This window comes from Lynx canadensis, chromosome E2 (genome assembly GCF_007474595.2).
Source record: "Lynx canadensis isolate LIC74 chromosome E2, mLynCan4.pri.v2, whole genome shotgun sequence".
Taxonomy (NCBI): domain Eukaryota; kingdom Metazoa; phylum Chordata; class Mammalia; order Carnivora; family Felidae; genus Lynx; species Lynx canadensis.
This window is the reverse complement of record NC_044317.1, coordinates 51,241,599-51,265,688: the sequence shown is the minus strand read 5'-3', so window position 1 is coordinate 51,265,688 and position 24,090 is coordinate 51,241,599. Positions and strand designations below refer to the sequence as shown.

Here is a 24,090-nt window from a genome sequence, read left to right as displayed (position 1 = left end):
GGGAGGGGGTTGCCGGGATGCGGGGGTGAGGCCGCGCGTCTCCGGGTTCCCCTAGCGGCACTGGGGGGGGGGGTCAGTCTCTGGCCGCCACGACCCTTCTCACTACCGGCCGACTTGGAGACGGGGGTGGGGGAGGGTGAGCAGCCGACCCCTGGCCTCGCCGGCCTCCGCAAGGGCCCCGGCGCCCCTTCTTTTCCCGGTTCACCGCCTTCCCCTCGGGAGCGACGCCAGCCCCACCCCACCCCACCCCCACCCTGCCGCGGCCTCCGCCTCCGCCTCCCCTGCCCCCACCCCGCCTCCTGCCCGAGCCCGACGGGGCGGCGCCCGCTTGGCCCGCGGCCTCCTGGACGCCCCGGCCTCGGGCCCCGACTCCCCGCTCCCCGCGGCCCCCGGCGCCGCCTCCGAGCCCGCGCCCGGCTCGCCTCCCGCGCGCCCGCACCTCCCGCCTTCCCGGGCGCCTTCCTGGGCGTCGCTCGTCAGCCCCGCCGGGTCCCCGCGCCCGTGGAGGGGGGCTCGGGCTCGGCCAGGCTGGAAATGCGCTCCCGGCGGCTCCCGCGGCCCGCGGCCTTCCGCAGGACCCCGGCGTCCACCCGGCGGCCCGCCTCGTCCACCTTCTCGCGGGCTCCGCGAGTGTCCCGCGCCGGACGGGCAAGACCGCGGGGAGGGCCGCTGTCTGGCCTCGCTTGTCGCTCCAGCCCAGTGACTCCCTCACCCGAGCGACTCTCAGCACCTCCCCTCCCCGCCACGGCCCACGGATCCCGCGGGTCCGCACAGGCCGCGATGGCCACAAACTCGGGACTGTCCACCCTCTCGTCTCCTGCCTCCCCGTTTCGCTGCGACTGGCTTTCGGGAGCGTCGCTGTCCCTGCGCTCCTGCTGCCACGTGTCTCTCACCGCCAGCAGGGCCACTAAAGCCGGGCCGCGCCGCCCTGGGCGCCGGGCTTCTCCCCTGTGGAGGCTGAGGGCCTCGCCCCCCGCGGCTCTGCCTCCGCCCGCTCCTGCTTGGCTTTGTCCGTCCCGTCACCAGGGCCAAGAACTCGCGGGGACCCGCTCCTCCGCCCGCGTCGCTCTGCAGGGCCCACTCCTTCTTCCTGAGCGCTCAGGTCGTCCCGGATCACCATCCCCAGAGAGTCGTCGGACGCCCGCCTGGCTCTCTCTCCTGGCCCTGCTGGGCCCACCTACCTGTTGCCTCTGGCTGTGTTTCTGCGAGCCCGGCGGCCCTTCCCTGGGGGGAGCCGGCCTTCCTGGGGCGGGCCCTGAGCCCCGGGCCTGGGTCTCGAAGCCAAGCGGGAGAGGGGGGCGTGTCCCCGGGGCCTGCAGCGCCTGCCGCCTGCCTCCGAGGGCCTCTCATCCAGCAGCAGGCCTTTCATCTGCCTCAGGACCCTTGTGTCCTCCGCGCGGTCGTGACACAGAACCCTCCGGACGCCGCCCTTGCCCGGGATCTGTGTGGGCACGGAGGCGTGATTTATGGCCGCCGCAAACTCCACAGGGCGGCCTCGGCCTTCTGGTCCCTCGCGGCCCTAGTGTTGCACAGCCTGCACGTGCCGGGGCGGGGGTGGGGGGGCAGGAAGGCCGGCTGCAAGACGGCTTCGACGGCCGCCTCCTCCAGGCCCTCCGGGATGCCGGTGACCAGTAGGGCCCGTGCATGTCCGCGCGCAGCCCCCTGCCCCGGTGGCGCAAAAGCTTGGCGCCCATGGTGCCTCCTGCCCACGGGCACAGATCGCCGGGGGGGGGGGGGGAAGCCCGCAGCGGACTCGGGCTGGGGCGCCCTGTGCAAATCCGGCCCTGGAACAGAGCTGCAGGCCTTGGGGTTCAGGTTCCAGCGAATGTGGCCAGGCTGAGAGCTGGGGGTCTCGGGGCTCCCTCTGCCTCTAGCCGGCTGATGCGGCGGCCTTTCTGATGCCCCCTCTCCTGGGCTGTTGGAGGCTCCGCGGGGGGGGGGGGGGGAGCTTACGTGTCTTTGCTGGTTTGACCAGGCTCCCTGCAGGCTTGGCCCTGAGACCAGCCTGGGTGAGGTGTCTGGGAGCAGCCCCCTCCCCCCCACCCCCTCCCCCCAACTGCTGGCCCCTCCTGGGTTGGATCCCTGGTCTCCCGCTCCAGCCAAGTGTGAAACAGGCACCGCCTTCTTCTTCATTCTGGCAGTTTCTCTCTGCCAAGCCTGGTGCTGGCATCCGTCTCTCCGAGGTGGCTGTTGCCATCTCCATGGCAACCACTTTTAGGCTGTTGCCAGGGGCTGAGCATTTGTGTTAAAGAGCTCACTGGGCCCTTTCATGATTCAGGACGGTGCATCTCACCCAGAGAACTGGGTCTCACTGACCCGGGGCCAATCTCCTGGAACCGGGCTTTTAATGGGGGGTGGGGGGGTTACTCTGCATCTGGGGTGAGTTTAATGTTCAGGGCCGGAGGGCAGGGTCTGAATTGAAGCTAAACCTGGGTGTGACAGGGCAAGAGAAGCCTTGCTCAGGCAGGGCTGCATGCCCAGAGGCGGCCAGATGAGACCCAGGCTGAGCGGGCGGGGCTTTGGGCTTCCGGGGAGAGCTCCTGGGACACCACTAATAATCATATCATAGGGACCCCTAGGAGCTCACTTTAATAATATCCCAATAACTGCCCCCATGGACACTCAAAGCGCTGCCCCAGTGTGTTGCAGGGCTGCCGCACCCCACGATGCTTCCAGAACGGTCTCCTCAAGCCCCAGGCCTTGTCCCTCCTCTCCCCTCCCCTCCCCTCCTCTCTGGGCACACTGTGGTGGTGAGCCAGTCCCAGACCACAGGAGGAACGCCCCTCCTTCTATCTGGGCAAGATATGAGATGTGAAACCAGTGATTTTCTTTTTCTTTTTTAGGTTTATGTATTTTTGAAAGAGACAATGTTTGAGTGGGGGAGGGGCAAAGAGAGAGAGGGGATACAGAATCTGAAGCAGGCTCTGTGCTGTGCTGTCATCACAGACCCGACGTGGGGCTCGAACTCACGAACCGTGAGATCATGACCTGAGCTGAAGTTGGACACTTATCTGACTAAGCCACCCGGGCGTCCCTCTTTTTTTGAGAGAGAGAGTGGGGGGGGGAGGGAGCACGTGAGTGAAGGGCAGAGAGAGAAAGAGAATCCCACGAGGATCAGAGAGAGAGAAAGAGAGAGAGAGAGAAGCGGGTCTTGCCCAAAGCAGGGCTTGAACTCCTGAACCGTGAGATCATGACCTGAGCCCAAGTCAGATGCTTACCCGACTGAGCCACCCAGGCGCCCTCAGTGATGTCTTTCTCCTCAGCCTAAATGCCGTGTCTGACAAACTGCTCGCTGATGGTCTGCTCCAACGGGGGCAGTGAGACTGCCTTCGCTGGTCCCCCGCTGGTATGAGACCTGGGGTCCCTGGAGGGAAGCGAGAAGCCCCAAGAATGGATGGCAAGTGGTGGTGCTGGGCCTGAGAAATCGGGAAGACCCTTTTCTTTATCCCTCCAAGCCCTGTCCCAGCCCTTGGAGCCAGAGGTGTTATCTGCCAGGCACCGAGAGCCCCACTGCGCACCTTCTCTTCGGGCAGGGCTTGCAGAATGTTTTAGGGGGCACATTACACAACACTCGTTGGGTCCCAAGTGCAGAAACCCGAATTATCCTGGATTAAGCAGAAAAGGGGATTCATCGGCTCGTGTTACTATAAATGTTCGGGTTGATGGGCTTCAGGCATGGCTGGTTCCAGGGCCCTTTCATTCATTTATTCAGCCAGAGACTGAGGACCGACTCCCATTGGACCAGTTGGGTCACGTGCCTGCAATCACAGGGATTGGGAAGGGGAATGAGTTCTCTGATTGGCCAGGCTTGGGTGTGTGAGGGTTAGTGGTCCCCACAGGAACCACCTGGTCCGTGGTGGGGGAGGGGGTTCCCACAATCACATAGAGACGTGAGCATTACCAGGGAAAGGCCTGGATTCTCAGGGGGGAAATGGGTCGGAAGAGCTGAAGCCGGTTCTGGGTCAGGGAACAGCGGCTCCCTCCCCAGAACGGCTGCGCATCTCCTGGGTGAGGGTCACTGCTCTCCCTCCTGTGGGAGGTGACACTGAGCTGAGCCTGAAGGGAGGAGGTGGCCCTCTGCCGGGTAGCGTAAGGGAAGAAGTGCCTTCCAGGTGGCTGGTTTACAAGGGCCCCAGTGGCCAGATGGAATGGTTGGGGGGGGGGCGGAGTGTGGCTAAGGGGGGTAGTGTAAGGGCCAGGCCCGTGGGGACTGGTGGATGTGACCAAGGAGCACAACTTTGTTGGGTCACCAAGGTCAGAGCTGGAAGCTTCTTTTCAGTTTAGGTGCCGTGTGACCCTGGGAAAGTTAAACAACGCCTCTGAGCCTCGCTTTCCTCCTTCGTAAGTTACTCTGAGCTGCTGCGTGGAGTTAGGCGCCTGGCGGCTGCAGCGCACTCCTAGGACGCAGTCGGGCTTTGGGTAGAAGGGCTCCGCGGCAATCCTCGTCGTTATGATCCATTTTTGTCTGTCGGGGAGCCTGAGGCCCTGCAGGAGGGAATGTGCTGGCTCAGAGCGCCCTCGGGTGGGCGCTTGGGGACACAGCTCGGAAAAGAAAGAAGCCAGAGCTTTACAGATCCTTCCTCCCTCTCTTCTTCCTTCTCTCCCCTCCTTTCTCCTTGCTTTCTTTGCTAATCTTCCTTCCCCACACGCTGTCACAGAGCCTGCTCCGGCCTAGCGGGAGACCCAGCCACGACTGAGACAGCCCAGGCCCTGCCCTCCTGGGGTTCACAGTCCCTTGGGCGGTGGGGTGGGGGGACACAGGGATCCCTCCCGAGGGGAGCTTCACGTGCGACCCCTGTGCTCCAGGCTGGACAGACCCCCGGGGAGGAGGGCAGGACTGCAGTGTGCAGGGGCCTCAAGGGCCGCCGCGAGGAGGGCCCTGGAGCCATAGAAAGGGGAGAGGCAGGGTCAAGTTTGTGACGCCTTGTGGAGGACGGGTGTGAGCTCCCTGCCCTCCCCCTCCCCCCCCCCACCTAGGGCGAGTTCCGGGTGGCTCTGCTGGGATTGAGGAAGAGTCTGGCAGGCCACTTGGGGCGGGCTCTGTCCTTGCACGGGCAGGAACGACCTCCTGGCTCCCACAGCAGGGCGAGAGTGGGCGAGGGATAGTGGACACTGGGTTTCTGTGTATGTCTCTAGGTGTGTGTGATGTGTGTTAGAGGTGGGTGTGTGTGAGGGGTGCAGGGTTTTTTGTAAACGTGTTGGTCTGTGTGTCAGTGGGATCGTGTCATGGGCAGGTGCGAGCCCAATGCCTCAACTTGAACGGAGCAAACCTCTGACACCAGCCCGCTCGGGTCTCCCCCCCCCCCCAGGCGAGATAGATCCGATCCTTGAAACTGAGACCACGGTGTCCTGCCTGGGACCCCCTCCCCCAACTCTGTCCCCGTCTTGGGCAAATGCCAGGTCCTACAACGGCGGGAAGGGAACAAGGAAGGAGCCATCACCTTGCACTCATTAGACAGACAAATCTTCGAAGGCTGGATAACGTCCCGCGTTGGGAGAGGGGGTCGGGGCCCGGGGAATCCTCAAGCGCTAACGGTGGGGGCGTGAACGGGGACAGTCCTTGCACTGGGTGGCTTGGGGGACTTGGGAGAATGAGCAGTCCACAGACCCTACCTCCCGGCAATCTGCATCTGGGACGCGTGCCAGGGACTGTCCCACTCGGCCCAAGAGGATGGGGCGAGGGTGTGGATCCTCACGTCTTTAGCAGCGTGGGGTGGGGGGCGGGGAGGCGGGAGAGATGCAGACAGGCGTGTGCCCCGTACTCCTGCTGGGTACCCCGCCACCCCCAACTTCGGGCCATAAAACCACAACTTTTGCTTACGCTCATGGATTCTGCGGTCAACAGCGCTGAAAGGGCGCCGTTGGGAACAGCTCCTCTCAGCCCTACGAGGTCTGGGGCCTTGGTTGAGGTGACACCGACGTCAAAGGTCTGGGAGCCCTTGGAGGCTTCGTCTCTCCTGTGACCAGGGCCTGGTGTGGGGTGGCCTGACCGGAGGAGGACTGGCGTGCCTCCAAGTGGTCTATCCGTGTGAATCAGGCGTCCTCGCAGCCCGGCAGCTGAGTTGCACACAAAAGCCTTCTGTCGACACGTTATCACTGGGGGCAGCCGCAAAGCTCGCCCGGGTTCAGGTTCAAGGAAGGGGGATGCAGACCCCCACCTCTAGGGACGACCCAGAACTTGCAGCCGTGTCTTAAAACCGTGATCGGTGTCTCGCCTTGGAGGAGGGAACGATAAAAAGGTGAAATGGGCTGTGCGACTCCACCCGGCGGGCAGAATTACAGACGAGACGTATTAACGACGGTCGCTCTGAGACACCTTACCCACAAGGGCTCTAAGCAAAGGACGCTTTGAGTAACCAAAGCGGGGAACAGCTCTCAGACAAGTTATCCAGGGGCACCCGGCTGGCTGAGTCGGTGAAGCGTCCGACTTCGGCTCAGGTTATGATCTCGAGGTCCGTGGGTTCGAGGCCTGCGTCGGGCTCTGTGCTGATGGCTCAGAGCCCGGAGCCTGCTTCCGATTCAGTGCCTCCCCCTCTCTCTGCCCCTCCCCTGCTCGCGCTCTGTCTCTCTCTTTCTCTCAAAGATGCATAAAAACATTAAAAAACTAACTAACTAAATTAATTAATTAAATAGCTATTATTTTCCCAAATCAACCAATTCAAGAGGAGAATGGCGTTGTGTTATGTTCTTGCAAATCTCCTTCGTGTCTGATTCAACAGAGGTTACTGGATCCTCTTACCTGCTTCTGCGTTCAGCCAGTTGCAACATCGCCATGCCGCGTAGCCTCTGGAGAATTCCACCGAACACTGGTGAGAGACTGAGAGGGAAAAAGGCAAATAACGCGTTAGTCCTCTCGTGACCACAGGTTTGATCCATGGACCCCCTGAAGTGCCTCTGGGAACCCCTAAGGGTTCCTGGAGCGCACTATGAGAACCCCTGTCCCAGTGGTTGCTTTTGCCACTTCACAAGTAGACTCAGGTTTTTTATTTTGTTCTGTTTTCCTTCCCCTCAGACACAGGGAGGTGGGAGAAGAATTGTGCCAAGCATTTGATATGCCCTTCTCTTCCAGCTGTTTCTATGGGAACCGTGGAGGCAACAGCCAGGGCTGGGCAGGGCATTCGGGCTTCCTATCGCCCTGCCTGGCTGGTGCCCGTGTGATCGTTCGCTCACAGGGCTCAGAGTTCAAGGCCTACTCCGATCCTGTGCCCTGGAGCTTCTGCAATGTTTCCGTTTCTTGGGTGCCACAGTCTTCTTCCGGAAGTTTCTGAGACTCTCTAATTCTCTACTTGGCTTCTGGGACCATGTCCCCACCCAGTCTGCCCCACTTCCCGCCCCCACCCCCACCTCCCGGGAGAGAAATGAATGGGGCCAGCTTCTGGGGGGACACAGCAGCCAGAAAGTGGGGTGAAGAGGACAGATGATCGCACCTGCCGTTCATGACCAAGTGTGGATGTAGAGGTAAGGGGAGGGGAGGCCAGATGGAATTACTTGGAAGTGGGGCACAGACACTAGAATAAAAGCGGGCATGGTCAGTGGCAATGAAAACCGTGTTTGGAAAGACGTGTCGTGGGGGCGCCTGGGTGGTTCAGTCGGTTAAGCGTCCAACTTCAGCTCACGTTGTTGGACAAGTGAATAAAATACGCCAAAGGTGGCCCATGGGGCTAAAACAAACTCTGGTCTCTAGCTTAGAGACCCCTCGTCCAGATTCTTCTTCCTTTGCTGCGTGCGCGAACCCTCCCCCCCCCCGAAATATGAAGGCTTACAACTATAAATTACCCTTCCCGCTCGCATTCGGGGCTCAGATCTTTGGAGAAACGGTCTCCTCTGAGCCCGCCGGTGTTAAATGAATCTCCGATCCACCAAGATCTCTGAGTGCCGCTTGGTTTTTCCGCCAGCGTTCCAGCCCGGTTCCGTAACAAGTTCAGGATCTCACGGTTTGTGGGTTCGAGCCCCACGTGGGGCTCTGTGCTGACAGCTCGGAGCCTGGAGCCTGTTTCGGATTCTGTGTCTCCCTCTCTCTCTGCCCCTCCCCTGCTTGCGCTCTCTCTCTCTCTCTCTGTGTCTCAAAAATGAAAAAAACTTCTTAAAAAATTAAAAAAAAAAGATGCATCATGTTTATGTATAAAGCAGAGTTGGATTCTGGGCTCAGATCCTTGTAAATCGATTCTGCACAGACGTGAATGCCTGGTGGTACATCTGAGGGGCATGGAAGATATGGAACAAGTCAGGGCTGTTCACGGGCGTCCCAGCAAGGAACCTGCTTGGGATTCCTTCTCTCCCTCTCTCTCTCTCTCTCCCTCAAGAATAAAAAATTAAAAAAATTAATTGTTTCGAATTGATGATACGTAAATGGTCGTATTGTGTACATTTCAGGATACACGACATCCATCCTTTTTTAAAAAAAATGATTTTATTTTATTGTTAAGATAGGGCGAGCAGGGGAGGGGCAGAGAGAGAGAGAGGAGGACAGAGGATCCAAAGCAGGCTCACGCGGGGCTCGAACTCAGGAACTGAGCCGTGAGGTCGTGACCTGAGCTGAAGTCGGACGCTTAACCGACTGAGCCACCCAGGCGCCCCGTGGAGCCTGTTCTTAGAATGAAATGAAATCCCCCTGCTTCCTTGTATTTACTGAAGGCGGCCAGAGCAAGTTCAACATGACACATGTGGCTTGCCTTTGGGGCTCCAATTAGATTTCTGTTGGACCACTTTGCTCTGGAGACAAGGGTCCCATCCACAGGGAGATCAGGAAGGTAAGAGAAGGGAAAAGCAGGGAAAATAGGAAGGGCTTCAGGGGGGTTGGTAGGGAAGTGAGTAAGCAGTTTGGTCCCCCCCTTCCCGTAGCCATGGTAACATTGCTATAAACTCTCTTCCTACATAAAAGAGAAAGAAAAAAAAAAAAAGCCCAAGGTGTTTGGATGCCTCATTTTATTTAACAAGTGCTTATATAATGCTAAGTCCTCAATAAATGATTTCCACGGCGGTGACCTTCTAGGGAACACCCACTCTGGGCCAGCATCTGTTCCAAAGGGCTTTCTTTCATGGATCCTCCACTTTAACCCCCATCAGAGTCCTAGGAGGTAGGGTTCATGGTTATTGCCGTGTAACAGAGGAGCGGAACCCAGGCCTGGGGGCAGTTCAGAAATCTTCCCGGGATTGGGGGAGGCGGGGGGACTGGAGAAGGAGAACTAGGATAGACATGGGACGGCTGGACCACAGAGCCTGATTTACATAGAGTGGGCAGATAAACGATGTGAAAGAAACGTGTCTAGAGTACCTGTGATATTCACACCGTGAATGGCCCCCCGCCAGGGGCAAATGCTTTCTCTGGGAACCGGAATTCAGGTCTGATTTCACTGAAGATTATACACATACAAAATGATATATATACACACACACACACACACACACGACTGATTGTAGGTGCCATTTCCGACCCAGGAATACGAGCAAGAATGAAGCGTGGTCTCCGGGAATGAGGTCTGTATACCCTCAATGATATATACACCTCACATATGAAGCCCGCGGACCCTTACTGACGCGTGGGTGACACCCGTCACGCTGAACAGGGCTCCTTCCCCGAGAAGGAGTCCTGGTACCACTGTGTGAGGCCAAGGCCTCCTAGACTTCGGCGTCACATCCTGACTTCCACCTGTACACAGGGGACGGGATTACATCCGGCTGAAACCTGGACTGTCCCGAAGGGGACCGTGGAGGTCCGGTCCTGACGTCTCGCTGTCCCCTGTGGATTTGGCCTTTTTGGGCTCATCAGTGCAGGTGGGACCGCCTGTCTCCACGTCCTCCTTTCCTCCTGTCCTTTGGAGCAGCACTTTGGACCCCGGCGACGCCGACTCCCTCTCCAGCCCTCAGCGTTACCACGGAGACCGGGCCCAGCTGGGGGAGGGGCGCGCCCATCCGCGCAGGCGTAGGACCTAGAAGTCGGGTCGCCTCGCCATTGCTTGGATTGGAGAGCAGGTGAGCGCCCGGACTCGGCCGGACCCCGCTCCCCTCCCCTCGCCGCTAAGGTGACCACGGCGCCGCCCTCCGGGGCACCTGAGCAGGAGCCCCGTCACTCAGGCCGCTGTCAGGGAAAAAGGGCATCGCAGCCTGGCTGGCGGCATCCCTGAACGTGACACGTAGACACCCCCCCTCCCCCCCGCGGAGCCTCCAACAGCCCAGGAGAGGGGGCATCAGAAAGGCCGCCGCATCAGCCGGCTAGAGGCAGAGGGAGCCCCGAGACCCCCAGCTCTCAGCCTGGCCACATTCGCTGGAACCTGAACCCCAAGGCCTGCAGCGCTGTTCCAGGGCCGGATTTGCACAGGGCGCCCCAGCCCGAGTCCGCTGCGGGCTTCCCCCCCCCCCCCCGGCGATCTGTGCCCGTGGGCAGGAGGCACCATGGGCGCCAAGCTTTTGCGCCACCGGGGCAGGGGGCTGCGCGCGGACATGCACGGGCCCTACTGGTCACCGGCATCCCGGAGGGCCTGGAGGAGGCGGCCGTCGAAGCCGTCTTGCAGCCGGCCTTCCTGCCCCCCCACCCCCGCCCCGGCACGTGCAGGCTGTGCAACACTAGGGCCGCGAGGGACCAGAAGGCCGAGGCCGCCCGGTGGAGTTTGCGGAGGCCATAAATCACGCCTCCGTGCCCACACAGATCCCGGGCAAGGGCGGCGTCCGGAGGGTTCTGTGTCACGACCGCGCGGAGGACACAAGGGTCCTGAGGCAGATGAAAGGCCTGCTGCTGGATGAGAGGCCCTCGGAGGCAGGCGGCAGGCGCTGCAGGCCCCGGGGACACGCCCCCCTCTCCCGCTTGGCTTCGAGACCCAGGCCCGGGGCTCAGGGCCCGCCCCAGGAAGGCCGGCTCCCCCCAGGGAAGGGCCGCCGGGCTCGCAGAAACACAGCCAGAGGCAACAGGTAGGTGGGCCCAGCAGGGCCAGGAGAGAGAGCCAGGCGGGCGTCCGACGACTCTCTGGGGATGGTGATCCGGGACGACCTGAGCGCTCAGGAAGAAGGAGTGGGCCCTGCAGAGCGACGCGGGCGGAGGAGCGGGTCCCCGCGAGTTCTTGGCCCTGGTGACGGGACGGACAAAGCCAAGCAGGAGCGGGCGGAGGCAGAGCCGCGGGGGGCGAGGCCCTCAGCCTCCACAGGGGAGAAGCCCGGCGCCCAGGGCGGCGCGGCCCGGCTTTAGTGGCCCTGCTGGCGGTGAGAGACACGTGGCAGCAGGAGCGCAGGGACAGCGACGCTCCCGAAAGCCAGTCGCAGCGAAACGGGGAGGCAGGAGACGAGAGGGTGGACAGTCCCGAGTTTGTGGCCATCGCGGCCTGTGCGGACCCGCGGGATCCGTGGGCCGTGGCGGGGAGGGGAGGTGCTGAGAGTCGCTCGGGTGAGGGAGTCACTGGGCTGGAGCGACAAGCGAGGCCAGACAGCGGCCCTCCCCGCGGTCTTGCCCGTCCGGCGCGGGACACTCGCGGAGCCCGCGAGAAGGTGGACGAGGCGGGCCGCCGGGTGGACGCCGGGGTCCTGCGGAAGGCCGCGGGCCGCGGGAGCCGCCGGGAGCGCATTTCCAGCCTGGCCGAGCCCGAGCCCCCCTCCACGGGCGCGGGGACCCGGCGGGGCTGACGAGCGACGCCCAGGAAGGCGCCCGGGAAGGCGGGAGGTGCGGGCGCGCGGGAGGCGAGCCGGGCGCGGGCTCGGAGGCGGCGCCGGGGGCCGCGGGGAGCGGGGAGTCGGGGCCCGAGGCCGGGGCGTCCAGGAGGCCGCGGGCCAAGCGGGCGCCGCCCCGTCGGGCTCGGGCAGGAGGCGGGGTGGGGGCAGGGGAGGCGGAGGCGGAGGCCGCGGCAGGGTGGGGGTGGGGTGGGGTGGGGCTGGCGTCGCTCCCGAGGGGAAGGCGGTGAACCGGGAAAAGAAGGGGCGCCGGGGCCCTTGCGGAGGCCGGCGAGGCCAGGGGTCGGCTGCTCACCCTCCCCCACCCCCGTCTCCAAGTCGGCCGGTAGTGAGAAGGGTCGTGGCGGCCAGAGACTGACCCCCCCCCCCCAGTGCCGCTAGGGGAACCCGGAGACGCGCGGCCTCACCCCCGCATCCCGGCAACCCCCTCCCCCGACGCCCTGCGACACCCGCCGCCGGCCTCCCGGGTCCCTCTCTGTCCCTCCTTTGCAGGTGGCGGGACGATCCCCAGGGAAGAAGGAGAGAGATTCGGCCCCTCCGGAAGGCAGCAGCCCCAGGTGATGGGCCGGTGTCTCGGGCCACCCAGGTGGCAACCGGTTAGCGTGGGGGGGAGGTGAACGTGGGGGGACATGGGGCAGTGGGGAGGCCAGCCATGCCAGAGGGTTCCTTCTGGCTCTCCGTGAGGCCCCCATGTTTCCGGAGACCTGCTTCTGGCCAGCGTCTGTGGGCCACTGTCCCCCCACTCCAGCCAGTCTCACAGGGGCCTGGGATCTGGGATGGAGCCCCCGCCACCCAGCTGGGCAGTGGGTTGACACCCACTCTCCCCACGTGTAGCCGAGGCCTGAAGGCTGATCCTCCCTGCTTGGGGGAGGAGATGATTCCAGAGAGAGGAACGTGAGGGGCAGAGGGAGCAGCCCCTAGGGGAGGGGAGAGGTCCCGTGGGAGAAGAGGAGAGAGGAGAGGTGGGAAGGGTGGGGGCAGGGGAGGAGGAGGAGGAAGCAAGGGAAAGAGCAGCAGCCCTGCCCCCCTCAGCCACAGCTGAGACAAGGGACCCAGCTCCTCCAGCCCAAGGCCGGCCACCTGCCACCGTCCCGGGCTGAATCTGCCACTCAGGCCGCCCAGGGATTCCCAGACATCTCAATTATTGGCCAAAATTTGCACCTCTGGGTAGATCACATAAAATCCCGATTTCCGGCTTCTGTCCGTGGCAGTGAGGGCAGCGCACTTCCAACAGGCCTGGGGTCCCCTCACCCCCCATCCCCGCTGTCCCTACAGCTGTCCCCTTCCTCGGGTCCCGTGGGCTGACCGACCCCTAGGCGCTGGCCTTGCAGCCCCGGCTGAAGAGGACGAAGGGTCCCCGTTTCTCCCTCTGAGTGAAGTAAACACGGGAAGGACCCCGAGGCGGCGCCTGAGGGGGCAGGGCCAGTCCAGCCAGTGCAGGAGCCGCCCAGGGTCTTGTGTTGAGAGGAAGGAATGTCCCCAGGAGGGAGCTGCAGCCCAGCCCTGAGCCCCCAGGCTCTCGGCTCCGCGCTGTCCGGTCAGCACCTGCTGTCCCCGCGTAGCTGCTTCGGTGCCCGGCGGTGTCTGGGTGGGGAGGTGGACCCTCGTTCTGGGCTGCCTGCTGTTTCTCGTCCCCTCGTCCTGGGGCTGCGTGTGTGCCCGGGCCAGAGTTCCCGTCCCCAGGCGGTGACGGGCCCATCGTGCCAGGAGGGCCCTCCCTCCACGTCTCCAGGAAGGCACAGGGGCCCGGGGGTGTCCCCACGGCCGGACTGCACTGTCCTACCCCCACCTCGGGACACCAGAATGCTTCAGTTGCGCCAGAAGGAGTCTCAGGGCTGCAGGGACCTCCAAGGACAGTGACTGAGATCACCTGGCAGCAGTCAGGATGCTCTGGGGCTGGGGAGGAAGCCCGTCCTCCCTGGGGGCGATGGCCCTGGTCTCAGTGGCCTCTGCAGCCGCCTGGGGGCGGGGCAGGAGGGCGGAGCATCTCTGGGCTCCTCTCCTGGAGCCCCTGTCCCCTGGGGCCCCTCAGGAAGGCGAATGGAGGCCTCCTTCTCCACCTCCCACCTCAGGGTGGCTGCTTCACCCTGCTCTGTGGCCTGTTGCTGTCTATGCCCAGCACCCAACTCCCAGGCTTCAGCTCAAGGCCTGTCCCCTGGCCCTTGTGCCATAGGTCTGCCATGGACCCAGACTGAGGGGAACTATCGCCACTCCTCCCTGGGGGTCCTGCCTCCCTTCGGAGTCCTCATCCATACATGGCTACAGGCCACAGAGGGGCCCTTTTAGATCAGTCTGATGTGTGATTCGGTGTCTCCCTTCCCCAAACCCTTTAGAGTTTTTCTTTGTCCCTACAGATTAACATTTGGGGCCTATTCCTGCCTCAGGGCCTTTGCACCTGCTGCCCCCCCCACCCCTTCCGCGGCCTGGAGTGCTTCTCCCCAGGACGTTTGCAAGGCTCCATCCTTCACTTCATTCCAGCCTTTGTTCAACTGTCCCAGTCCCAGGGAGGGCTTCCCTGACCACCCCGCGAAAAATGTAACCCTCCCCTCACATGCCCCCTTTTTCAGAGCTCTGACAGCCACCTGCCACACCCACGTGTTTCCAGATGACCCACGGACTGTATCTGTGTGTGTGTGGGGGGGGGGGTTCGTGGAGGGAATGGGTGACGCGGCCATCGCGGGCCAAAGTGCAGAAGGACAGGGCAGGTGGCCCAGGGGCCCCCGGGGGAGGTACCGCCGCAGCCCGGAGCCCAGGTCGCCGCGCTGAAGGGTTCCACCAAGCAGCAGACTTCCCCGAGGAGGGACCCGGGAGTCCCGGGACCGCGTCCCTGCCGCCCACGCCGCAGCGCGAGCGGCTCCCGGAGAGCGTCCCCCGCCCCCCGCCCCCCGCCTTCCCGCTGTCCCCCGCTCCCGAGGACCCGCGGCCCCGAGGACACCGAGGTCACCTCTCGGTGGCGGCCGGAGGAGGCGGGAGGGACGGGGCGGGCCGCGCGGGACCCGGAGCCAGGCCCGGTGCTCGGCGCTGGCGCGGCGGCAGGACGCACGCCAAGTGCAGACCCTTGCGGAGCGTCGTGGGCCCGGGGACGGAAAAAAGACGCTGCCGGAGAAGTGCACGCTGATGCACGACACCGGGAGGCCGCGGGGCGAGCGTGGGCGGCGCAGGGTTTGCAACTAGCGCCTAGTTCGGGGGGCGGGGGGCCAGGCAGCCCTCGCTGACGAGGCGACCTTTGGGCGAAGACCCGAAGAGGTGAGGGCTGGGGCGGGCCGGTGCCCGAGGGAGGCTCCTTCGGGAGGCGCGGGCCTAGCGGTCGCTCACGTGGGATCACGGTCCCCACCGGGGCCAGCCTCCCGCGCTGTTTGTGTCCCCGCGGGGTCAGTTGGTGGGGGAGAGATTCGGGCCGTCGTGTGCGTCCTTATTGGATTCTGCGCACAGAACAGGCGTGGCGGAATTGGAGGAAGGCAGGTTTTCACTGCCATTTCCCAGACGAGGAAAGGGAGGCTCCGGGGCGGGGCAAGGGAGCTCGAACCCGGATTCGTCCTCCTCCGGGGCTCCCTCGCGGAACCGCGGAACCGTTCCAGACCACGTGGCCGCGGTGTCCCTTTACCCCGTCCCCGACCCCACCTCGGCCCGCACGCTCGGGCCGGACCCGTCCGCCCCGTCGGCCAGCTCGGGTCCCGGCGCTCCTGGGAACGGGGTCGGCTCCCACATCTTCCGGAGGGGAGGTCGAGGGCTCCGGGGCCGACCGGCGCCGCCCCCTGCCCACGTCCCACCCCTCGCGAGAGGGGAGACAGCCCGCACGACCTGCGGCTCCCACGCCTCCCGCCAGGGGGCGCCCCAGGACCGCTGGTTCAAGGCGCGCGGCGCGGGCTCCCCCGGAGGGCGCCGGAGGCTGCAGCCACCGGCCCAGGACCTTAAAGGGCCAGAGCTCCACGTGGCCTTTGAACGTCAGGCAGCGGCCCGTCAAGGGAGGTCCCGAGATCAGCAGCATCAGCCTCCGCTGGAGCTAGAGATGCATATCCTTGAGCCCACCCCAGACGGAAGGAATGACTTGGGGTTGGGATCCTGCAAGTCTGTGTCTTAGAAGGCCTTCCAGAGGATTCTGATGCACGCCCAGCTTGAGACGGGCCTGCTGTGGGGTCTGATTATCTCCCGGAGCCCTGGGGGGATCCGTGCGCAGTCCCGGGTGCACAGTGGAATCATCTGGAAGCCTTAGGGCTCTGGATGCCCCAGCCACACCTGCGCCAGTTCGGTGAGCGTCTCTGAGCGTGCGGGCCGGGCGGGGGTGTTTGAAAGCTCCCGGGTCATTCCACACCAGCCAGGATGGGGAAACCACCGTCCCCGGGGCCCCAATCAGGGCTGAGATGTCTCGTGAGGAACTGACCGCCTCTGGTGTATAACAGGAATAGGACAGATGATGTCCGTTGCGGCGGATTTGAATTCCAACACATTCCATCTCCTTCAGTCCTTCAGCAGCCCTGGGAGGAAAGCTCCGTATCTAGAAAGATCCCCCGTTCAGATGAGTAAGTAGGGGCACAAAGAGTAACCAGCCAAGTTTGCACAGCTTGTAAGGGTTGGTGCTAGGGGTGACCCAGGCTCCAAATCCCTCCTTACTCTGTCCCCCCCGAATGTCCCCCCATAACAGGTTTCTCCTGTCATATCACACCACCGTGTTGCAGGGTGGAGGTGTTCCATTATTTTTCCCTTTGGGGACGTCTAGGGGTGGCTGGGCACATCCAGACCAAGCCTAGTCTGGAGACAACATTCTAATTTTCTGGGGCTTCTCTCCAGGAAAATCCTGGTATGTGTGAAACCACAACCCTGGAGACATCAGGTGGGTTGCATTTGGGGACTGGGCCCTTCAAGCAGTAAATGAAATCCCCTTGGATTATAAATAGTATTGGGGCACCTGGGTGGCTCCGACGGTCAAGCGTGGGAATCTTGATTCCGGCTCAGGTCGTGATCTCACGGTTTGTGAGTTTGAGCCTCGTGTTGGGCTCAGCCCTGACGTCGTGGAGCCTGCTTGGGATTCTCTGCCTCCCTCCCTCTGCCCCTCCCCTTTGTGCGCGCTCTCTCTCTCAAAATAAATAAGCTTAAAAAAAAATAGTATAAAAACCCTGGTAGAATTTCAGGTAACCCCAGGGACCTCTGCTTTCCGGGCCTTGATGTATGCTCGTGCCTCTAACGCTGGGGTGCGAGCGACAAACCGAGAATCGGCGGGTGTTTGGCTTTGCCCCAGACCCCTGAGCCTCTCCTGGTGTCTCTGGCAATCTCCGCTCCCACCTTCTGTCACCTTCCGGCAACCCAAGCCGGCTAGGCCCCCCGTGGTCACATGGCTGCTGTTCTCCCAGACGGGCAGCAGTCACAGACCCCAGGCCACCACCCACCTGGATGCCAGAAGGCTGGGCACTCCTGGAATGGCCGGGTCTAGCCTGGTTATTCCCTCGCCCGCAGCAAAGTCCATCCCTCCCGGTGGGGTCCACACCCTGTCTTTCTTCCAAACCCCACAGGTGCAAAGGGCCTCTTAGCAGGGACTACTTCCGGGGAGGGAGCAGGTGACAGCATGTCATTCTTTAGTTCCAAAACAAAACTGAGAAGCTCAGGCCAGGAGTGCAGGCACAGGACAGGGCTGGCCTTCAGGCCTCCCTGCTCCACGACCTCCTTTTCCTCCGGCCTTCAGCTAGGCTGGGGTGTGGCGGTTTGCTGGTTTTCACTGGTGGAGCTGGGGTTGGGGGACACAGAGAGATGCCCGCCAGTGCCCACGGGGCCTTAGCAACCCAATCTCTCCCTGATTATAAGCACCAGTCACAGCCCACTACATGCTACGCCGCAATCCTGCTTTTTGGACTGTTTCTATTGCAAAGAGTTTTTTTTAACGTTTATTCATTTTTGAGAGACAGAGCGCGAGCGGGGGAGGGGCGGAGAGCGAGGGAGACACAGAATCCAAAGCGGGCTCCGAGCTGTCAGCACAGAGCCCGACGTGAGGTTCGAACCCGCGAACCGCCATCGTGATCATGACCTGAGCTGAAGTCAAGGACGCTTGACGGACTGAGCCACCCAGGCGCCCTGCAAAGCGTTTCCGATGTGGCCTGTGGCCAGTCTGCCCCTGGGGATGTTGGTGGGGCTTAATGGAAACAGATTCCTGGGCCACCCAGCCACCTTCAGCGAATCCGCAGCTCTGGTGTGAAGGGCCCCGGGATCTGAATTGTGGACACGGTCCCCTTCTTCTCTACCTTGTAACCAGGGTCAGGTGAAATGTGTAAACTGCGGGCCCTGGGCCCGAACCCAGGGGGCACAGCCGGGGGTGGGGGTGGGGGGCGGGGAAGGGAGGGAATGGCTCGCAAAGCGACATAAACACAGGTCACCATCTTAGAGGGTGGGACTGGAGGGGACACAAGGGAGTGACAAGATCACCCTGGCGCATTCCTCAGTGGCCAGGTCCAAAGCCAGGAAAAGATCGCTTTGTAAACATTTTTATTTGCATGTTGGCTTGTGCCCATTTTTTAAGTTCAAGGAGGCCGTCAATGCTAAGTGCGCAGGCAGAAAGGAGAGGGGGAAGGGGGAGGGGAGGGAATTTCTCCCCAGCCTTTCCCCCCTCCCTTTTTTTTTTTCAAGCCGAGCACCTAAAGCTGCATATGAGCAAGTTCAGATCATAGGTGATGCAAGTCTTCCCCATGGGTCTCTTTCTTTACATTCTTTGGGTGTCCAGAAAGAGTCTGTATTTAAAAAAACTCAATGCATGAACGAATTTTAACAAGAAAGAGGGATGTGGGGTAGAGGGGGGAGGTCCATGGCCTGGCCCTTGCTTCACCTCCATTTTCTTTCTTTCTTTCTTTTTTTTTTTTTTAATTTTTTTTAACGTTTATTTATTATTGAGAGACAGAGCGCAAGCAGGGGAGGGGCAGAGAGAGAGGGAGACACAGAATCCGAAGCAGGCTCCGAGCTGTCAGCACAGAGCCCGACGCGGGGCTCGAACTCACAAACCGCGAGATCATGACCCGAGCCGAAGTCGGATGCCCAACCGACCGAGCCACCCAGGCGCCCCGACCTCCATTTTCAAGTACGGAGGCAGGAAGACCGTCTCCATCCAAGTGCGGGAGAGGAGGACCGTGCCTTGCGTGGCCGAAAGCGTGGCTGGTGGCGGTGTGGTCCGGGGCACCCCTGCCCTCACCTCACAGCTGGTCTTCTCGTTCTCCCTGCTCCGCTTCTGCTCTGGCCTCTGCCCTCAACACCCTAAGGCTCCTGGCCTCGCCTGCCCTGGGGACTCTCTCCGGCAGGGTCGGCAACCGAGGAGTGTGCCAGAAGGCTCTCCGCCGCTTGCGAAACCATGAGAAACGTCCAGGAGTCTGGAACCTCACTGTCTTGACCTGTTTCCGGGCCCTAGCTCCCTGGGTTGCCCCTGTGGCCACCCCGGCAGGTGAGGCTTCAGCTTCCTGGACAACTGGGGCCTCTGCCCTCTGATTATCTGCAGCCCCTTCCCTCCGATTATTTGCAACCTCTGCCCTCTGGACAGCTACGGCTTCTGCCCCGGGATTATCCTCAGCCTCTGCCCCCTGGACGGGTATGGCCTCTGCCCTCTGATTAGCTATAGCCTCCACCCTCTGATTACCTGCAGCCTCTGCCCCCTGATCGTCTGCAGCCTCTGCCCCCTGATCGTCTGCAGCCTCTGCCCCCTGATCGTCTGCAGCCTCTGCCCTCTGATCGTCTGCAGCCTCTGCCCCCTGATCGTCTGCAGCCTCTGCCCCCTGATCGTCTGCAGCCTCTGCCCTCTGATCGTCTGCAGCCTCTGCCCTCTGATCGTCTGCAGCCTCTGCCGCCTCAACTGTGGATGCTGCTGCCTCCTCCCTCCTACGACGGCGGAAAGAGGCCCAGTTGATTCTGGGCCTCCATCGTCTTGGGGCAGTCTCGGGCGCCTGGCCGCCTCCTGCGTTGCCCACATTATCCCCCAGGCTGGCCCTGCCTGGCGCCCATGCCCCGTCCCTCTCCACCCCGGGAGAGGCCTGCCGGGCCTCGCCCACCTCGGGGCTGGACCTCGGCGCCCAGCCCTTCACCCTCCGCTTCAGCTTCCCCCAGGACACCTGGCTGACGTACTCTCGCCACCTGTCCGCCTTGGACAGCTGCGGCCTGGGGTTGTCCTCAAACACGGGCACCGGCAGGTTCACGCGGCGGCGGGCAGGGGGCGCGCTGGGCTTCTTCTCCCCTCGCTGCAGGAAGGCCTCCACCAGTTCCTCGTCATCCCCGCTTTCCAGGTCGCTCCCCAGAAATTTGCTGCCCAGGTAACTGACAGGCATTTTGCGCACCCTCCTGCCGCGCCCCGGGCCGTTGTGACCCTTGTCGCCCTTGCCTCTGGAGGTCTCGAAGTCACTGAACTCGCTGTCGCTGGCGTTGCTGCTGTCATAGGTGCCCACGACCAGCCGCGGGGGAGGGGTCACCATTTGCGGGACTCTCCTCCTCACTCGGGGCTCCTTGGGCTTTTTGGGGGGCTGGGGCGGGTGTGGGGTGCTCTTCTCGATGATGCGGGCCACGTCCTCCAGCGTGCGGCCTTCTTCCTCCAGAAACTGGGTCAGCCGCTCCCGAAATTCGGCCTCCTTGGTGGCCGGCTTGGAGATGACCCTCCACACGCCTCCGGCCAGCCTGACCTCCCGGGGGATGAGCAAATAGTCGACGTCCTCCCCGATCTGCAGCATCCCCACCGTGGAGTCCTCCTCCCTGCGGAACACCTTGCCAATCTTCTTAAAGGTCCCCACGGGTTTCAAGGCTTCCACGAGGACATCCAGATCCACGTCTTTGCAGACATCTGGAACGCTCCACAGGATCAGGCAGTCGGGGGATGGGAGGAAGCCCCAGGGGAACCAGCCCCCCACGTGGCTTTTCTCGAGGGTCTTTAAGATCTCCAGGGTGAAAGCTGGGGTGGGGGCAACGACCCCACACTACAAGTAGGCCTGGGTCTTGGGGGTGGGGGGTCGCGGCCGAACTGCCCGGAGGGTCTCACCTCTCCAGCCAAGGAGGAGCCAGCCCCTCCTAACTTCTCTGCCCGCAACCGAGTCCAGTCTTGGTCAAGTCCGGCTCCCCACCAAGGAGTGGCGGGAATCAACCCCCGGGGATGCTTACGTGGGCCGGGGGTGAGATGGGTCCTGAGGCTCAAAGCCCACCGGCCAGCTGCGAACGCGGTGCACGGGCTCCGAGTTGGGGCGCACGGGCTGCCCCGTGGCTCTTCCTGCCTCGGGGACTCGCCTGCAGCTTGGGAGAGGACTTCGCAGACAAAGACGACTCAGCCGTGGCTGTTCAATATGGCCGAGGCGCTCGGAGGCCGCAGCCCAGCCCCCCGGAGGGTCTCCCGCCCCCAGGCAGGCAGCCACCCCCGTCCAGGCTGACCTTGACGCGCCTACGGCCTCCCAGCCCGTGCGCTCGGCACCGAGGAGCGCGCGCGCGCGGGCAGGAAGTTCCTCCTCGCTCTCCCCGAGGGGGAGGCCCACCTTCCCCCTTCTCATCTTACACTCCCCGACTCGGGAAGACTGACAGGGGGGCTGTCCACTCCCTTCGGGGCGCCCTCGCTCCCCTCCCGCACAGGGGTGTGGCCGCGCTGCGGGCCTCGCTGGGGCCGTCGCTTCCCAGCCGATCGCCCGCCGAGGCCCACGTCAGCACCTTTCCCCAGAAAGGCGGCAGTTCCCCAACCTGCCATTCTAAACGTGCGGGTTCCAGCCAAGCGCTGGAAGGTGGGTGCGCTAACGGGGCAGTCCTTTTGAAGGCCACTGGCGGTGTCCGTTACCCTTTCGCACCATGGGACTTTTGGTACCTGCCATGCGTCTTGGCGGAGAAATTGGTACCAGGGCCTTCTTGTGCCAGCCTCCAGCGTGGGACTCCGCACACAGTAGGGGCTCAGTAAAGATGTTCGCGTGAATGAATGGACCTCAGTGTTCATCAGGAGGGACTGGCCCGGTTGTCCGGTTCTCCCAGTGAAATACTATGCAGCCACGTAAAAAGAAGTACCTAGTGGAAAGAAGGATGGTCAGGTTTCGTATGTCCTAGGTACGGTTGTAGGTGCTTTCTACGAATCAACTCATGACATCCTCGCTATAACACTATGATGCAGGTAGAGTGGTGATGATTCTGATTTTATAGCTGAGAATGTAAGATCCCTGCCTTAAGGTCCCCCTACCGGAAACGATGGGACCTGGCTTTGAATCTGAAACAGTATGATGTGTGTGTGTGTGTGTGTGTGTGAGTGGGGGGGGGGGCAAAGGACCTAGGTGTGTGCATGTACACCTCACAGGGACAAACACTGACACTGACAGGGGCTCCTGGGTGGCCCAGTCGGTTGGGCGTCCAACTTTGGCTCAGGTCATGATCTCACAGTTGGTGAGTTCAAGCCCTGCGTTGGGCTCTGTGCTGGCAGTGTGCAGAGCCGGGAGCCTGCTTCCAGTTCGGTGTCTCCCTCTCTCTCTGCCCCTCCCCTGCCCCTGCTCACTCTGTCTCTCTCTCTCTCAAAAATAAACTTAAAAAAAAAAAAACAAAAACACCACTACCAACAGTGACTGTTTCTGGGGAGGGAGACTGGGGAATCCCCAGAGGTGGCAGAGACCGGCATTTTTTACTCTTTATCTTCTTGCTTGAATTGCTTGGATTTTTAGCTGTCAAAAATGTTCAAAAAAAAATGTTCACTAAGTTAAATTAACTCAAAGGTCCTCAGACTCAGACGGACATAGTAGGTCCGGATCCCTGGAATGTGGGGCCCGGGATGTGCCCCACACAGGGGGCCCCACTCAGGGAACTCTGAGGCAGGTAGCTGAGCAAGAGTACGCATCACGGTGGCATTGGTAACAGTAACATTTAACTTGCCTGGCGAGTTTCCTTGGAAGCAGGCACCCTGCTGAATGGGCCCAGAATGAATTCTCAGAGCTACAAGGTCACTGGACCCATGCAAACAGCTCCTTGCTTCCCTCTCACCGCCTGCAATCCTCCCCAACCCAGCAGCTGGAGGGATCTTTTAACAACTTAAGTCAGCGCCGTCTCCATTCTTTCAAAAATCCTCCAGTTTACTCAGTAAAATCGAGGTCCTCACCACCGTCCACAAAGCCCTAGCACACCTCCTCCGCTTTCCTTCTCTCCTCCTCGCTGACTCCATCACCTCCACACACACCTGCCTCTTCGCTGTTCATCAGAGACACCAGCCTCAGGGCCTTTGCACTTGCTGCTCCCAATGCCCAGAATGTTATGGGCCCACCTTCTCTTGGCAATTTCCCTCTGCTCAAGGTCATTCTACACTCCCCTACACCCGCCAAATGTAGGGTGGCCTCTACCCTCTCCAAGGTCCTTCATCTCAGGAATCCTTAACCCTTTCTTTTAAAAGAATTTTTTTTTAACGTTTATTTCTGAGACAGAGCATGAGCAGGAGAGGGGCAGAGAGAGAGGAAGCACAGAACCCAAAGCAGGCTCCAGGCTCTGAGCTGTCAGCATAGGGCCCGACTCAGGGCTCGAACTCACAGACCACGAGATCATGACCTGAGCTGGTCAGTAGCTCAACCGACTGAGACACCCAGGCGCCGAACCCTTCCTAAGTGCCACGGGTCGCATTTCAAGATAAAGTTTTTCAGGGGCGCCTGGGTGGCTCAGTCGGTTAAGCGTCCAACTTCAGCTCAGGTCACGATCTCGCGGTCCGTGAGTTCGAGCCCCGCGTCGGGCTCTGGGCTGATGGCTCAGAGCCTGGAGCCTGCTTCCGATTCTGTGTCTCCCTCTCTCTCTGTCCCTCCCCCATTAATGCTCTGTCTCTCTCTGTCTCAAAAAAAAAAAAAATTAAAAAAAAAGATAAAGTTTTTCAGTGCATAGAATTGCGTCCACTGGGACTCCTGGGTGACTCAGTTGGTTAAGGTTCCACTTCCGCTCAGGTCATGATCTTGCCGTTGGTGAGACTGAGCCCCGCATCCGGCTCTGTCCTGACAGCTCAGAGCCTGGAGCCTCCTTCGGATTCTGTGTCTCCCTCTCTCTCTACCCCTCCCCCGCTCGCATTCTGTCTCTCTCCCCAAAATAAATAAACATTAAAAAAAAAAAAGGAATTACATTCACTGGATTACAAAGGAAACCAATTATAATGAAATATACAATCTGTTTAAAAAGAAAAATTTCAGCAATAGTTAAAAAAAAAAAACCTGTGAAATAATGACATAAATACAAAGCGTAAAAATGAACACATGTAATTAAAAAAATTTTTTTTAACATTTTTTTTTTTTTTTGAGAGAGAGCGAGGGGGGGGCGGGGAACAAGTGGGGAAGGGGCAGAGAGCAGGAGACACAGGATCCGAAGAAGGCTGGGAGCTGTGAGCACAGAGCCCAATGTGGGGCTGGAACCCACAAACCGTGAGATCACGATCAGAGCCGAAATCAAGCGTCGGCTGCCTAACCGATCTGAGCCACCCAAGCGCCCCATGAATACATGTGATTG

The 24,090-nt window shown here is 61.5% G+C and overlaps 2 protein-coding genes across 2 annotated transcripts; one reads left to right on the top strand and one right to left on the bottom strand.

The window, feature by feature from the left end:
• Positions 1 to 6,772: 6,772 nt before the first annotated feature.
• On the top strand, positions 6,773 to 11,610 carry PNMA8B (PNMA family member 8B). The gene is given in 8 exon segments (XM_032591291.1): positions 6,773 to 6,809; positions 10,162 to 10,596; positions 10,599 to 10,905; positions 10,997 to 11,067; positions 11,070 to 11,108; positions 11,111 to 11,346; positions 11,348 to 11,441; positions 11,444 to 11,610. Coding segments are annotated over 8 exon segments (1,386 nt in total).
• Positions 11,611 to 18,665: 7,055 nt separating this feature from the next.
• Positions 18,666 to 21,029, bottom strand: CCDC8 (coiled-coil domain containing 8). The gene has a single exon (XM_030299634.1). The coding sequence runs from the start codon at positions 20,337 to 20,339 to the stop codon at positions 18,825 to 18,827; it is 1,515 nt and encodes a 504-aa protein (XP_030155494.1). The 5' UTR covers positions 20,340 to 21,029; the 3' UTR covers positions 18,666 to 18,824.
• Between the last annotated feature and the right edge of the window lie 3,061 nt (positions 21,030 to 24,090).

Coding starts and splice junctions, on each gene's coding strand:
- CCDC8 (XM_030299634.1), bottom strand. CDS start 20,339: ATGCTGCAGATCGGGGAGGACGTCGACTATTTGCTCATCCCCCGGGAG.